Below are 16,627 nucleotides of genomic sequence, written 5' to 3' on the forward strand. Positions count from 1 at the left end.
TTTGAGGAGAATTGAGAAGTAAGGAGAACACTTTTTTCATTGACTTTGGATGAATGTAACCAGCATAATTTTATTATCTTGGTCCCAAAATGATCTGAAAGTAAAATGTGTGTATGTAATATGTGTGTGTATGCATATGTGTGTGTGTGAAATGGACAGTGAATCTGAAGAGATGTTTTCCCCCTCACCTTCTAAATCATGTTGGAACGTTACAGTCAGCAAGCCACCATTTACCAAGCGCTTCTTTGTGCCTGGCACTGAGCTAAACACTAAAGAAAAGGCAAACAAAGTCTTTCTTCAAAGCTATGGGGAGCCAGAATTTAAATGGTTGTTGTATAGGACAGTTGGACAGCTAGGTGGCACCGTAGTGCAGAGAAGCAGCCTTGAGTAAGAAACACCCAACTTCCTATCTAGCCTTGACACTTACTAGCTGTGTTACTCTGGGCAAGTCACTTCTGTTTCTGCTTCAGTTTCCTCAACTGTCAAATAGGGATAATAATAGCACCTGCCTCCCAGGGCTGTTGTGAGGATCAAATGAGATAATATTTGTAAAATGCTTAGTGCAGTGCCTGGAACATAGTAGGAGCTATATAAATGTTATGTATCATTATTATCTTTATTATTATTTGCTTAATTTCAGGTATTGTTACTGATTTTATTTATTTCCCTTTATATCATTTACTTTTCACACATATAGAAGCTGTCAGTGAAGGATAAATTTTCCTTAATTAAAACAACCAAAGACCATTCAATGACAAATATTTGCTCCCCAAGAAATTTGATTTTCAGTATGTTTGCATGTTTTTTGGCTATGTATCAGGAAAGTTATTCTAGTTGAAATGACTATGAATTCTCTGTTCTTCTTTAAGCAAATATTTAACTAAGTAACAATATCTGTGGTTTTTTTAGAGCATTGGTAATTTTGTTTTTTAAGCAAAACCACAATATTCTAATAGCAATTTTTTTCTTCTTAGGGTCAGCCTTGAAAACATACTGTTTTCTTGTCTCTGACATAACACTTTTCCTGTATGAAAGCTTTGTAGTTTAATCTAGGCAGTTTATATTATCACATTAATAAAAAAGACAAAATGGAAATTTCATTCTTCTCCAAGCATAAAGCCCATACTGGATGCAGTCAGTGGAACTATGCAGCTTCTCTCTCTGACATCAAAAGCTATGAGGCATTCTTTAAAAATATGTGACCTTGACCTCCTGAGGTTAGAGATGTATCCCCTCAAATCTTCTAATGTTCTCAGAATGTGGAAGCTATGGTAAAGAATGAATTGACTAACGCAAGGATTTACTTGCAGTGTAAGCTGGTGCTTCAGCCTTACCTTTTTCCTATAGGGGCATGGTTGTCTGAAATTTCACATATAACTACTGATTCCATTTCCATTACCTTACTACCTTTCTTTCTTTCTGTTGTTGTCTTTGATAGCCAGGTTTCCCTCATTCATCCCCTCATCATCACTCCAGCCTGATCTCCTCTCCGATCAACTTTGAGCACGTCTATCACATGACTGTTAATTCTGCTGAAAAATTCCTCTCTCCTGATTCCATAAACCCTGAATATTCCCCGTCTCTGCGTTCTGTCCCTGGTACACCAAGCTTTATGACTCTAAGGGTATGAACAGCCGAGTCAGGTGTTGTACTAACTTAAATAAAGTTTACTAACTTTATTATGGATTTCCTAATGCCTGGCTTAACAAATAATATAGCAAGCTGTTAGCATTTCATGAATGTTTCCTTCTGACCTCATCCCTTTCTGCCCAGATTTTCCTTTTTTTCCTTTTTTCTTTCCTTTCTTTTTTATATTTATTTCTATTTTTGGCTTGGTGCTAGAGAATTTTTTGGTGTAGTAGTGATTTGGAGATTTCTTTATTTTAAGAAATAAACTCCCAGTTTTTTCAAAAGTTAATCACATTACAAAGAATAAGTATTAACCTTTTTTAAAATATAAAAAGTACCTATTTTCAAATAAAGACTCATCATTCTTAGAAAGGGGCTCTTGTAAAGTTTTATTCTAAATCATTCAAAAGTCAATTTATTACAGAGAAATATATTATTTGTGAGATTAAGACCCAAGCTAAGGCACACACAATTATCTTATATTTAGTTTTATCTTTCACTACAGTCTTTCTTAAGGATTTCAAAATCTTCAACATACAAACTAATAATATTAACTATTAACGAATAATAGGAAAAAACTACCCTTTGCTCATAAAAGGTAGACCCCACAAATCAGAAAAGAAGCCATTAGCAAGAACTAGGGTACTGAATTGCTAACATGGATTTAATTGTACCCAGAATCCTGGCTATAAAAACTAAACCCATACAAGAAACAAAATGAGGCAGATCACATTCTTCAGAACTGTGGCATCTAGTGTCATTTTGCTTTTGTTTAGTCTTTCTGCATTTGTTTACATTAGTTTGTGTGTGGAATGGAGAATGTGTGTCCACCTTTGAAGCAGAATTCCCATTTTGATGAAAATTTGCTGCTTACACTAACCCTATCTGCCTCAAAGGGGCAAATAATAAAATTTTTGGACTGTTCCACAGGGACTCATTTTCCATAATTCTCTATAATAGCTTGTGGGAAATAATCACATTGTATTTTTATCTATATGTGTAATAAAGTAGTTCTTCATTTGGAATATTGGCTGCAGAAGGTGACAAAAAATTTATCATTATTCTGTCTTTTAAATTGTACTGAAGATTTCTTAACTCCATGTGAATTTAAAACGAATTACTAGTTTACAATATTTGTAATGTCATCCTAAAATGTCATTAAACCAGATTAAGATTTGCCACAGGTAAGCAATAGTAAGCAGATGATATCAGCAGTGGTAACCTAGTGGTAAGTGGGAGGAAGGGTAGAATTTCAAAGGAGTTTTGGCACTTACATATAAAGCACTTATAATAAGAAAAATGATAAAAAAAAAAAAAACTTCACATAAGACAGCCATTTGAAACAATATATCGTGAGGCAAACTTTCACTATATTTTTTAAAAGATTTGCATGGGGAAAAGATTGGAGAACTAGTTATTCAGTGTCACTTTGGTAGTGGACTTTTGTTCTCATTGTATTTACTGAAACCTGATTTATGTATGTTTTTTCCTTAAGCATGTCTTCTGTTCATTTTTCCTCTGATTATTCAGCCTTGCCAAGCAAGGATGTTGTTGCTGAATGTTTAAATTTTATTAGTTTTACATTAGAAAGTATCAAAATATTAAGAGTTCAGGCTTGGGTTGTTTTGGGGTTTGTTTTTTTTAAGCTTTCTTTCCCTTCCAGTAATGTGATAACAATAACCTACTTGTCAGAGCTTGGGACTCATCCATTGCTCTGTCGAGATTCTTTGTACCACATTATATGCATGCTGCTTCTGTATCATAAAGTTAGTTGCATATGAATGCTTGTCTATTGAGCTACTAGCATTGATGATTTTTATTTGTATTTTATTTTCTTAGAGAAAAGAACAGTGAAGCATTTGATTTTGGGGGGAAAATACCCACACAAAGAATTACATGGACTTTGCAAATAGATATGTAAATCAAATTTTAATGGTTGAATTTGATGCCTTAAAGGGAGGCAGATTTTCAATATGCTTTTCGTTCCAAATGAATGTATTTTTTCTTACACATCATCATTGTTTACCTTACTTGACTGTAATTTTGATCCTCTTATGATGGCTGTTCACCACAGTCTCCTTAAAGGCGATTTTTGTGGTGTACTTAGAAAAACCTACTGTTCCTTACTAAGTAGTCTAAAAGTGTCTATGACTGAAGCATTTGTAGAGTTAAGGAGTTAGAAGCAGTGGCGTAGTAGATAAAGTTTGGAGTCAGGAGGACCTGAATTCATATCTTGCCTCAGACACTAACTAGTTGTGTGACCTAGGGTAAGGCATTTCAACTGTGTCTGCCTCAGTTTCCTCAACTGTAAAATGGAGATAATAATAGCACCTACTTCACAGTATTATTGTTGTGGGACCAATGGAGATAAGATTTGTAAAGTGCCTGGTACATAGACACTTAATGAATGCTTGTTCCCTTTGTGCTGAAGCAATAATCACATCATACCAGTCAAGCAAGATTCTTCTGTAGCTTGACTTTTATTTCATCATGGCTCAAAATATTCTCCCATGTAGCATACCACCATGAAACTTTCTGTTTCCTTCTTTCTTGTTGTTTTGTTTAACTTCTACAGTTTCATGCTAGTTGTATTCATATAGTTTATATTGCATTCAGTTATATTTGTGACATGTTGTAGGTAGAGACCTTTTTTGTCTAGTGTTACATATCAAGTTATTTGTAAAATTGCTAATAATTCTTGGCTTTCTGTGGGAAAAAGGTTTTCTATATTCAGCAATACAAATAAGATATATATTATTAAATAAAAAGTATTTTCCATAGAAAACCAATGATAGATAAATATACTGTGCTCTGAGGAAAAAATTGATCAAGGGAATTTTCTAGTTGCCATTTCCAACTGTGACAATCACATCAATCAGAGTGAAGGGTTGGCAATTTTGTCATGGTATAATCTTGGCATTAGAGGCAGAAGCATCTAAGAAAGTGAAATTAGGAGTAGCGTCCATGTGCTTGATAACAAAAACAAGCTGGTATCTCACATGTTCATTTCTCTGTTCCAGATTGTTGATAAATGACCTGGGGTTATTTATGCTTGACTTAACAGTGAATGAAAGGTATAGAAGGGGAAGGATATAAAAAATAGTTTGGAACATTTGGGCCTTTCTTTGTACAGAGGCTTTAAAATCTGATATTATATAGCTGTGTTATTGTTAAATAATTTAAGATAAGGCAGTGTAATGTTTTTAAATTTTAAAAAATTATTTTAAAATAACTATGTGTAGCAATAAGTGTGTGTATAGAGTTTTCTAATGAATCTTGCCTTACGCTACCAAAAGTTTAAATACATATATGTGTGTATATGTGTGTGTGTGTGTGTGTGTGTATCTTCTGAGCCCTTTGAAACAGAGATCCTTTCCTCAAGTAATTTTTAAAAAAAGATTTAGGAATGTTAGTAGAAGAGGGGCAGAAGAGCATTTGTCAACCATGATCATCCAGTTTCTTGGACCTTTAAAAGACCTCATGGTGACATGAAAGAAATAATTTGCTTAATTTGGAATTAGCCTAGACAGAATGCTCAGAGAGCCTGTGAAGGTAATCAGAAGCATCACATAGTCAAAACAATAGTCAAGTAGCATTTATTAAGCACCCACTGTATATCAGGCAGTGAGCTAAGCACTGACAATATCGAGAAAGGCAAAAAGCAGTCTCTGTTCTCAAGGAGCTCACAGCCTAATGAGGGAGATAACATGTAAACAACTGTGTAAGCAAAAGATGTATATAGGATAAATTTTAAACAGCCTTGTATGGAAAACACTAAGATTAGGAAAAATTATGAAAGGCTTCTTGCAGAAAATAGGACTTCAGCTAAGACAAGAGATGAGGAGTGTAAGTGCCAATGTTATTAGATCATAGAATATGTGGAAGGGATTAAGGTGTGAGAAAACTGGGAACATATACAAGGTTCAGGTTATGAAGGGCTTTAAAAGCCAAACAGAATTTTATTGATAATAATTCATTGGAATTTATTCTAAGTTCCTGACCCAGGAAACCTAAATTTTACTTAGCACATAATGGCAAAACTCAGAGTTAGGAAGAAGTTTTTATTTCATTGTCCAGCAAGTTGACCCTTTAGGGCAGGGGTGGGAGCCTGTGGGCCTTGAGGCCACATGTGGCCTTCTAGGTCCTCAGGTGCGGCTCTTTGACTGAATCCAAAATTCACAGAATAAATTCCCTTTAATAAAAGTATTCTGTAAAACTTGGACTTAGTCAAAAGGCTGCACCTGAAGACCTACAAGGCCACATGTGGCCTCAAGGCCCACAGGCTCCCCACCCCTGCTTTAGGGCGTCTCTCAATATAGAACAGATTGTAATACTTTGTAATTGCATAGTTATTATCAAGTTGTCTTCCTGCTTTTAAGCAGCTAGTGAAATATGTGAATTTCTGTTTCTAGCAGGTCTCCTATCCTGATGTGTCTGAAAATCAGAATTTAAATGGAGACATCTTAGAGATTACTGCTTCCCCACGATCATAATGATTTATTGCTGGATCATTATTAAAAGATGATAATTTTATGTAATCATTTGTTGACCACACTGACCAAAGGTAGAAAAAGGGAAGAGGGCACGTTAAAAGGAAATACTATAGGCTAGTAAAATATTCATAGTTAACCTTTTTTTCTTTTATTAATATTGAATACAAATGGGAAGGAGAGATTTTTTAAAAAATATATACCTATATCATATTGTTTTTATTAACTACAACCAGAAGTCAAGGAACCTGGTGATCAATATAATTGAGTACTTTTTCCAAATAAATATTAAAACGGAATATTCAAGAAACGGAAAGGTGATCATATTTGAAAGAATGGATCATTGTATTTAATAATAGCAATGGCACATATATAGTTCTGCTCATCTGAGAAAATAAATCTTGCCTATACCCCAGCCCCCAGGGAGCTCTGGGCTTTTATGTTCAATTCTAGTTCAGTCCTGGGAGCCTGACCCCATACAGATCCCTTCCTTTCTTTGACTCTATCCTTGTGTCATAGTAAAACTCAAGAGGAATTTCTAAAACAAAGCTAAGATATGACTTATGCCTAGGATTTTCCCCTTAATGTACAGTAAGGCTGTCAGGTATAGGACTGCTTTATATTTCCTTCACCACAGAAAAGGCATAAGATTCAATGTTCTCATCAGTGTACAGAAATAAACTCAGGAAACTGTCAACTAATTAATTTCCTTGGACTCCCCTCAAAAAGCAAAGACCATTTGGGGTACTGAGCAAATATTTTCCATTCACCTCAGATTTGTGCCATTTGAATAATAGCAATGTTATGGAGGATTGGCAAGGGCTAGTTTTTTTTTTCTGCCTGGCCATAGCATGGCTTTGGTCCTCCATCAGCAGTATAGTCTTTTTTTTCCCAAATCTCAAGCTATTGAGGAACTCTTCTGTCTGGAGTCCATGCCTTACCTGCAGATTCTCAAATTGAGGAATTCTTCAACTCAGGATTATCCATGAAGTAACCTCCAAGGCTGGAAGCATTCATTCTCAGGATTCTCAATGTCTGACCTATCCTCTAAAAATGAAATATAAAAGCAGAAGACATCCAGAGACTAATCTCATTTTCATCTGGGCAAATGTAGGCTACCCTCCATGTGCCCTCTTGCAAGTGGCCATTTCTTCTTAGAGAAAAGATAGCAGAAAGGAAAAATCCCTTTCTTTTCTACCGTCACCACCACCACTACCACCACTATTTGCTGCAATCCATTTTGAAAGTCCAAGGGAAAGAAAGCAATGGGTAAAAGGGGTGAAACATCTCACAGGTCACTTTTCTAGACCACAGAGGGGGCAATTACACTAACCAAAGTACTTCATCCTGAGCCTCAGTCAACCAGTCACCTATAGGCAATCTCTAGTCACTAGGACAAGAGCTTCTTTTGTCCTCCCAGTAACTCACATCCACCTCCCTGGGAAATGGCCCCTCACCCTAAAATATCATTAAGCCAATCCAGGGACTCATCAAATTGCTCAGAATTTCTCTTGGTCAACCTATGACATAAAGCAATATATTAAAATTCTTGGTTAGAAGATGTGTTTTGTAGTCTGTGTCTAGAACAATTGCCCCTGCTGCAACCCCGCCCCCTCCAATTACACTACTGTTTGGGAGTCTGTGATTTTGGAAAAATGCTTATAGCCAACTCTCCCCTCCATTGTACCCCAAAGTGATTTAAGATTGATGGAAAGCTTCTCAGACTGATACACCTAACTGAACATTTTAACCAGATTGTCCTCATTTTAGGACTGTTGTCAGTCTACATGTCTGTGACACAGTGCTGTGTTTGTGTGAGTTCTTAAAATGACTCCTTCCATGGGAGTAAGTAGCCACCTGTGAGAAATCATACATACGTAATATATATCAAAAAGTACGGTTTAATGTAATACTGTAATTTGGGGGCATTTGTTGGGATGTTTAGTTTGTTAGTATGTTAAGATCTTAGCTTAGGGAGCCTTATATTAAATTGTCTGCCTTTGTCCATGTAATTCAACATTTGACCATTAGTGCCAACTCAGTAACTTCAAGCCACTGTTCTTGCTACAGAATTCTTATGTTTCAGATTAAAAAAAAAAGCTCTCCCACCTGAGATTTAGTTTTGCTTTGTTTCAGAGTTACTTTGTGTGGGAGGGAAGGTGTTGTTTAATTTGCATTCCTTGCTCATTCTAATAGAAAGGAAAGTTCTGTGTTGTCAAGTGTACTAAAAAACATATCTGTGCAATAAATCCTTTCCCTCAGGCTAAAGTATTTCTTTTTCTATCTCTCCTTTAGAACCTCAGGCCTCAAGAAAGCCGGACAGTGTTCAGTGGCTCTGTCAGTATTCCATCCATCACCAAATCACGCCCTGAACCAGGACGTTCCATGAGTGCTAGCAGTGGGCTGGTAGCAAGTAAGTATTAAGGGTCCATAAAAGTATTCGTCATAGCCCTGGGCTGCCTGCATTTAAATTTAGAAGTGCTGTCATTTCATTTATTCATCCCAGTTCTTGCTTTACACATGGTAGAATATGGACACACTTATTTCACAGAGAAAAGCTTTCATCTAACCCCTCTCCCTAAAGGCTCAGTGCTTCTAGTTTACACTCTACTTCAGTCAACAGATATTATCTATTGGATAGCCTATCAAGAATTGTGCTTGTTCAGAAAAGAAACCCACCATTACCTAAAGCAATATTCCACAATTATGGTTTGTATTGTGCTTTTTCTTAGTTGCACAGTGTCTGAACTTACAAGAAGCAGTCATTATCTACTCTAAGGCTACACAGGGAAGGCAAGGATTCTACTATGCCTGAAGAAGTATAGGGGTACAGAAGATCAGGGAGAAAAATTAGAGAATTGAACTGATTGAAAAGTTTAAACTTAGTAGCATTCAAGTGATTATGATCTTGTACCTGAATCACAAATGCTATGAATACTATATATACCTCTTGGTTATAGATCCTTATATATTGTTCTTACAGATTTATCAGTAACTAGTCATTGTAGACTCTGAGCTCATTTCTTTTTTGGCAGTATTCATTAAACTGTCATAGTAGACATAGTATACTTGGATTTCAGCAAGGCATTTGACAATCTTTCACGATATCCTTGTATATAAAGTAGTTGAAGAGATACAGGCTTGATGGTAGAATCATTATGTAGATGAACAAACAAACGTAAAGACTAGTGATAAATTGATATCCACCTGGAAAGAGGTCTCTGGTGTAGTCCCAGAGGACTCTGTCCTTAGTCTTTTTTGTTCATCATGTTTATCAGTGATGTGGAAGAAGATGTACTAATAATATGATTATCAGATTTGCCACAGAAGACCTCAACAGTTTTTAAAATAAAAGGGTGACTCAGATAGAGTGAAATTTAATAGGAATATGCAGAGTCCTACATTGGTGTTTCACAAACACCACATTGGGAAGACTTGGCTAAATTATAGTACTTGTTATTTTAATAGCATTACAACTAGAAGGCAAGATAAATTAAATAACTCCAAATACCGAATTTGTTGGAAATGTTTTGATACATGTGGCACTGACTGCTAAAGTGGGCAAACCATGAGTATGTATGAAATGTCCAGGAGATATGAATGGTTTTATTATGCTCTAGAACTACATAATAACAAAATGGGAAGCAGCTCTTACAAGGTATAGACAAGGCCCTCACACATCCTCAGAGCCTAATTATGCAACAGTGTTAGAAGATAAATACAGGGCAGTCTTTTTTAATTAATTTATTTATTTTTAGTTTTCATCATTTACTTCCATAAGATTTTGAGTTCCAGATTTTCTTCCCTTTTCTCCCCTCCCCTGACCCCAAGACATGGGCAATTTGACATAGGCTCTACATATACATTCATATTAAACCTATCTTCACGTTAGTCATGTTGTAAAGAAGAATTAGAACCAATGGAAGAAACCACAAGAAAGAAGAAACAAACGAAAAAAAAGAGCAAGCAGATAATATGCTTTGATCTACATTCAGACTCTATAGTTCTTTTTCTGTATGTGGACAGCATTTTCCATCGTGAGTCTTTTGGAGTTGTCTTAGATCCTTGTATTGCTAAGAAGTGATAAGTCAGTCAAACTTAGTCATCACATAGTGTGGTTGTTATTGTGTACAGCATTCTCCTGGTTCTGCTCACTTTACTCAGCATCAGTTCATATAAGTCTTTCCAGGTTTTTCTGAAGTCTGCCTGCTCACCATTTCTTATAGCATAATACTATTCCATTACATTCATATACCACAACTTGTTCAACCATTCCTCAACTGATGGGCATCCCCCCAATTTCCAATCCTTGGCCACCTCAAAAAGAACTGCTATAAATAATTTTGTACATGTGGGTCCTTTTCCCATTTGTATGATAGCTTTAGGAAACAGACCTAGTAGTGATATTGCTGGATCAAAGGGTATGCACATTTTTATAGCCTTTTGGGCATAGTTCCAAATTGTTCTCCACAATGGTTAGATCAGTTCACAACTCCACCAACAATGCATTATTGTTCCAATTTTCCCACATCTTCTCCAGCATTTATCATTTTTCCGTTTTGTCATGTTAGCCAATAGGTGTGATGTGCTACCTCAGAGTCATTTTGATTTGCATTTCTCTAATCAACAGTGATTTAGAGCAGTTTTTTATATGACTATAGATAGCTTTAATTTCTTCATCTAAAATCTGCCTAATACAGGGCAATCTTAAGAAATAACTCCATTCTGCAGTGAAGATTAGAAAACAATAGGAGAAATTGAGGACTTGCTTAAACCTGAAAATACGAAAGATGAAGAACCACAAGTCATTGAACTAATAAAAAATAGTAATTTCCAAAAGCTGATGTCTGCTAGAATCATCATCATGAAAGAATGAATCATCCCACAATATTTGACAGAGTATAAAACTATTTCATGACCTGCATGCAACAATATGTTCTGTGGTCATTACGTAGTAAGAAGTGTAGGAGGAAAGGTGGAGCTATCTAGGAACATACTCTTAAAAACAAGTATTAAATGCCATCATGGCAAAAGTGAGTTGAGAATACTTTTGAAGACCTGTGGAAAGACATTGGAAAATTATATCAATATCTAGTCAGTAGATAGATAGATAGATAGATAGATAGATAGATAGATAGATAGATAGATAGATACACATATATGGAGAGAAAGAAGAGAGAGAGAGAGAGAGAGAGAGAGAGAGAGAGAGAGAGAGAGAGAGGGAGAGCAGGAATTTTAAACACTATATTGCCCAGTTCAAGGCAGCAACAACAAAATGTAAATTGGAATCTAAAAAATAATGAAAATGTCAGAAATTGTTGCTAATGTTAATCAAAAATTGAAAGTCAAAGTGAAAATTTTAAAGGAATGCAAGGAGTCTTGGCAGCTTCAAAAAATAAATAATTCAGTATCAATCAACTATACTAGAGCAGCTTAAGAAACAAAGAAATTATAGGAGAGAGAGAACCCTTGAAGAAGGAAGATATGGAACATATCTAGATATCTGTAAGGTTGAAAGAAGTCCAACACAACAAAAAACATAGGTTGGCTCAAATATGAAATGGAAAACTTGTATGCCATTAATATAATAAATGATGGTAGTTACATCAAGGGATATAGCTCAAACTCTAGCTTTTCAGCAGACCTAGAAAGTGAGAGGTCCAAATAAGATCCATAATTTTTGATTCAGGTGCTTAATATAGGGATACATTAATTATTAGCAAAACTCTCGTCTTTGTGCAAACTTGACCCCATCATTCTTAATGGAAGGCATCATATATTTATTACTATAACTCTAGTGATCTCCCCAAGTGTGGACCAATTACCTGTTTATTTACTTTATACAAGGCAGTCACGACTTGTATCACTCTAAAAATGTACAAGCATATATACAAAAATAATAGTTGAGAAGCAAAAAGAGTTTTCAAAAAAGCCATGGGGATATAAAGAGCAATACATTATCAACTGTGATTATTGAACAAGCCATCCCAAACCCACCGTGACATTTACATCTTCTTAAATGATTATCTCAAAGCTTTTGACTCTTATAACACACTCATGGTTGGTCGTGTATTTCCATCATATAAAATAAACCAGCCATATAGTAAAATATTTGATGTACTCATGGACAACTGTTCTCTCTTTCAAAAATATCACCAACTCAGTTAATATAAAGAACAATTTATATAAAAGGTGACTTGTTCCAGGGAGACAGATTAAGGCGACTGTGGTTCTGCTTAGACTTAAATCCCCACCTTTTCTTGGCTATCATTTTACTCTTGAGTAAAATTGATACGGCTTTTAAATCAAAAGGGTAATTGTACTAAAACATCTATGACTTTGATATACATGGATGATATCAAGTTATGTGGCCCCACTGAAAAATACATTAAATAGCCATTTCATCTCATGAATATTTTCTCTAAGAATATCAAAATGCCGTTTTTGTCATTTAGGTACATTGTATATAATGGGTAGAACTCTGGACCTTGAGTCATGAAAATCTAAGTTCATATCCAGCCTTAGATACTTACCAGCTTATATGGTGCTGGGCAAGTCAAAACCTCTATATGCCTCACTTTCCTCATCTGTAAGATGGAAATAATAAGAGCATCTGCCTCCCATAGATGTTATGAGAATAAAATGAAATAATATAAGAACTTTGTACAGTTTAAAGTGCCATACAAATACCAGCTATTATTGTTTTGATAAATGTGAAATTCTTAATGTGTGCCAAGTAACAACAGAGAATGACTGCTTTGGGCCCAAATACAAAGGTTGAATTTAACCAGTGGATGAAGGTGATAGTTCGAAATATGTTGGTCCTTTCCAAGAAAGACAGATCTAGCATAAGGATACCAAAGAGAAAGCAGAGTATGTTATGAAACAAGCTGGCATCCTAAAGTTAAGGCTTAATGGGGAAAATGCATTTAGAACAATTAACAGTTATGTGCACCAGTCCTAATGTATACTTTTGGCACAGTTGAATGGATGAGAACAGGTCTAGAAGGTGACCAAATGAAAACCTGTACAAAATTAAGCAAACATGAAAAACGAGGGAAAGAGGCTGAGAGAGGCATTTTCTTCCTCTTATCACCCACTCCAACCGTTTCCTTCTCTAGGTTTCGACTGAAACACTCTTTGGAGCTTGCCACTAGTTCAAATTCTAATTCCAACTAGTTTCATGATTTTATAGAAGCAACAGAGGGCATGACAGTCTCTCATCCAATCTAAACAGATCTCCTGTAGGCTTCCAAGCTACCCAAGCATTGTTCACACCTAGTGATCAATCAATGTGTTCTTACCTGGTAAATATGTTGGGACTAAGTGAAGTGGCATAATCTTGATCCCATACTTACACAAAGAAAGACACATATTTACAAAGGGACTGTTAGAAAATTCAAATCAGTATTCAGGTTAAGTAAAAATATGGTGAAAGAGCTCCAAGTGGAGGTACAAGGGCAGTCCATATAACAAAAATGCCTATTTCAAGAAGTGAAAATGAGTAAGTAAATTAGAAGGTAATGTCTGCAAGCACTCAAGCACCTTTTCTTGGCTATCATTTTAATTAAATGATTCATAGATAAATTAAATTAGTGTTTTATTTCATGACCCATAGTCACAGAATGGAAGCTAAATGAAGTTGAACATTTTGGGGGGGGGGGAACAGAAATATTTGGTGATTTTATAAATGTTACCATTGATTTTAAGTAAATACTAATAATACATAGGAATTATATATGTATATAGTACCTTCTAACCAAGGAAGCTAAAAACATTTCATGAAGTAGTACTTCATTGGAACAGTTTATTATTACCTGAACCTGTAGCTGGAAGCTCTGTTATTTTTTGTTTATTTTAATTTTATTTTTTGGTTAACAAAAATCTCATTTCTCTCTTCTACTACCCCACCCCTATTAAAAAAAAACCCTTGTAACAAATATAAGAAAAGCAAAATGAAGACACACATTGGCTGTGCCCAAAAAACACCTCTCATGTTCTGTTCTCTAAGCCCATGGAATCATGGTTAGTCATTGTGTTGAGCAGAGTTCTTAAGTCTTTTTAAGTTGTTTGGCTTTATTTACAGAATGGGTTGGTGATGGTGGTACTTATATATATTGTACTTTTCTTTCTGCTCACTTTACTCTGCATCTTTTTATGTTTCTCTAAAGCCATTCCTTAACATTTCTTATAGCATACTAGTATTCCATCACTTTTCATGTGCCGTATTCGTTTGGTCCTTCCCCAATTGATGGGCATCCCCTTAGTTTTCAGTTCTTTGCCACCACAAAAGAAGCTCTGTTATTTTTAAGGAGACCAAATACTTGACCTTCCAATACAAATACTAGTGATTACTTTCTTCTGTGAGTAGAGTTAGAGGAAGTGTGAAGCTGTTTGCAATTCCTGAAAGAGACTCAATCAACTCAGATTTCTCACCTATCTAAAAATATGAGTTGTTCTTTCACTCTCAACCTCCCTCAGGATTGGCTTCTACTTTTCTCTGTAACCTGAACATTAAGGGAAAAACCTGACTCCTTGCTTAGGGGCTAGTTTTCCATTTTAGGGAGGCCTAATCTTTGAAATTTTTGGCTATGATTACAAAGCTACCTAGCTCTCGGTCCTTGAGGAGCCACAATAAAAATAATTTTATTAATCATGGGGGTTTTTTCTGTTCAGTTTTATGGCTCCCCTGTTCTTTCTGTTACTCAGCTCTTTTTATATTAAATTGTAATCTGAATCTGGTATTTTAAAATTTAAATTAAGTAAAAGTGGAATTGTGGGTAAAGTCTAAAAGATAAGAAGTATCACATATAATCACAGGCTCTCAGAATTAAAAGTAACTTGAGAGGCCATCTGGTCCAACCCATACTTAAAGCAAGTATGCTCTTCATTGCATTCCTAATTATCATTCATCCAGCCTTTACTTGAAAGACCTTAAGTGAAGATAGGGACCTAATACCTAATGAAGCAGTTTTTCAACTTTGGAACAACACTAAAAAGTTAGTAACTTTTTACTTAGAATGAGGCTAAATCTGCCTCTCTTTAGGTTTCGCTAAGTACTCCTTCTTCCATTGTTTAGCTAAAGTGAACAAGACTAACCCTTCTTTCATGGAGTAAAAGTCCTTAAAATACTTGACATCATCCATTCTCCCCCACTCGCACCCCCCCTTCCCCCCCCTCCCATTCCCATCTTCTCTCCTCCAAACTAAATATTCTTTATTTTTTGAGACATTGCTTGTACAGTATGATTTCTAATCCAGTACTATCTTGAACTTATAGTCCACTAAAAGCTCCAGATTTTTAAAATGTTTTAATTTTTCTTTTTATTAATTTTAATTAAAATTTTTTAAAATTTTGTTTATTAATTTTATTTTAATTTTAAAAAATTTTTCCTGCATATAGTTTGTAGTTTAGCCATGCTTTTGTGACTTTATCCTTGTGCAGTTGATTTTTTTTAATATAGGAATTGACTTTGATTTATTCAACAAATATATGAGTATTTATTAAGCACTTACTGTATGCTGAGCATTATTGTTTGTGCTGGAGGCAGTATCAAATGTAAGTTAGACTTATTCTTGCCCTTGTGGAGCTTAATAGTTTATTTATCTTCACCAAATAGTACATTTATCTTCATTAAATTTCAACTTATTTGATTTGGCCCATAGTTCCAACCTGTCATTTTTGGGGAATGGAGGTAGGGTTAACCTATTTGGTCATCTATTTTTTTAACTATCCTTCCCAACTGGCAGTAGTTGCTTGCAGTGCTATCTCTTGCACATCCCCGTGCTCTCAAAAAAAATTGACAAGATCAAAGCATTGACAAAGAGATTTTGAAAGTATTCATTCCATTTTTCTTCCTGCCTATGAAATAGAGATAAGTTCATGTGTTTCTTATTTCATAAGGTACATAGAAGCTGTAATGATGCTTATTCATTTAATGACACGGACTTCTAGAACTTAAGATTGTACTAATTTTTTTCTTTCACACAAGTAATACAAGGAACTTGCACAATATTTTAGGGTCATCTTCACAAAATGGTAGTGCGTTAAGGAGAGAATTCTCAGGAGGAAGCTATGGGACAAAACGGCAACCTATGACCTCTCCTTCAGATGGTTCATTGTCTTCTGGAGGTATGGACCAAGGAAGTGATGTGCCAGCAAGGGACTATGATCGAGAGGTGAGTGTGACAGAAGCGAAAGGCTGTGGATGGAACCACAAAAAGTGGGATCTGTTATTAGGAATTCAGAAATGTACATTAGAATTAAATATCCCATCTGATAAAGCTTGAAGTAGAGAAGGAATGTATGGATAGAGAAGTAGAAAAACTGAGTTTACTTAAATAATTGCATCTTGAGATCAGCCTATAGCAGTTTGAGTGAATCGCTAGTCATTCTTACCCTGTGGGCAATGAGACAGGTAACTTGGGTTTGCAAACTAGAATTTTATAGGATTCTATACCTTGAAAAGGTACTTTTCAGCTGAGTTATTAGTCTGCTTTATGTGGAAA

General features: G+C 35.4%; 1 protein-coding gene across 6 annotated transcripts in view; it reads left to right on the forward strand.

The window, feature by feature from the left end:
- The window catches only part of CDC42BPA (CDC42 binding protein kinase alpha), a 430,427-nt gene that overhangs the window by 408,543 nt on the left and 5,257 nt on the right, over nucleotides 1-16,627 (forward strand). For 3 of the 6 annotated variants that reach the window (XM_020982125.2, XM_020982126.2, XM_020982128.2), the window contains 3 exons: nucleotides 1,439-1,624; nucleotides 8,415-8,532; nucleotides 16,140-16,297. In XM_020982125.2, the coding sequence (XP_020837784.1) occupies nucleotides 1,439-1,624; nucleotides 8,415-8,532; nucleotides 16,140-16,297 (462 nt within the window). The remainder of the gene's footprint in view (nucleotides 1-1,438; nucleotides 1,625-8,414; nucleotides 8,533-16,139; nucleotides 16,298-16,627) is intronic. The other 3 variants (XM_020982131.2, XM_078156279.1, XM_020982129.2) reach the window with 1 other exon arrangement.

Source organism: Phascolarctos cinereus, unplaced genomic scaffold, assembly GCF_003287225.1.
Source record: "Phascolarctos cinereus isolate Bilbo 61053 unplaced genomic scaffold, phaCin_HiC Scaffold_5;HRSCAF=322, whole genome shotgun sequence".
Classification (NCBI taxonomy): Eukaryota; Metazoa; Chordata; class Mammalia; order Diprotodontia; family Phascolarctidae; genus Phascolarctos; species Phascolarctos cinereus.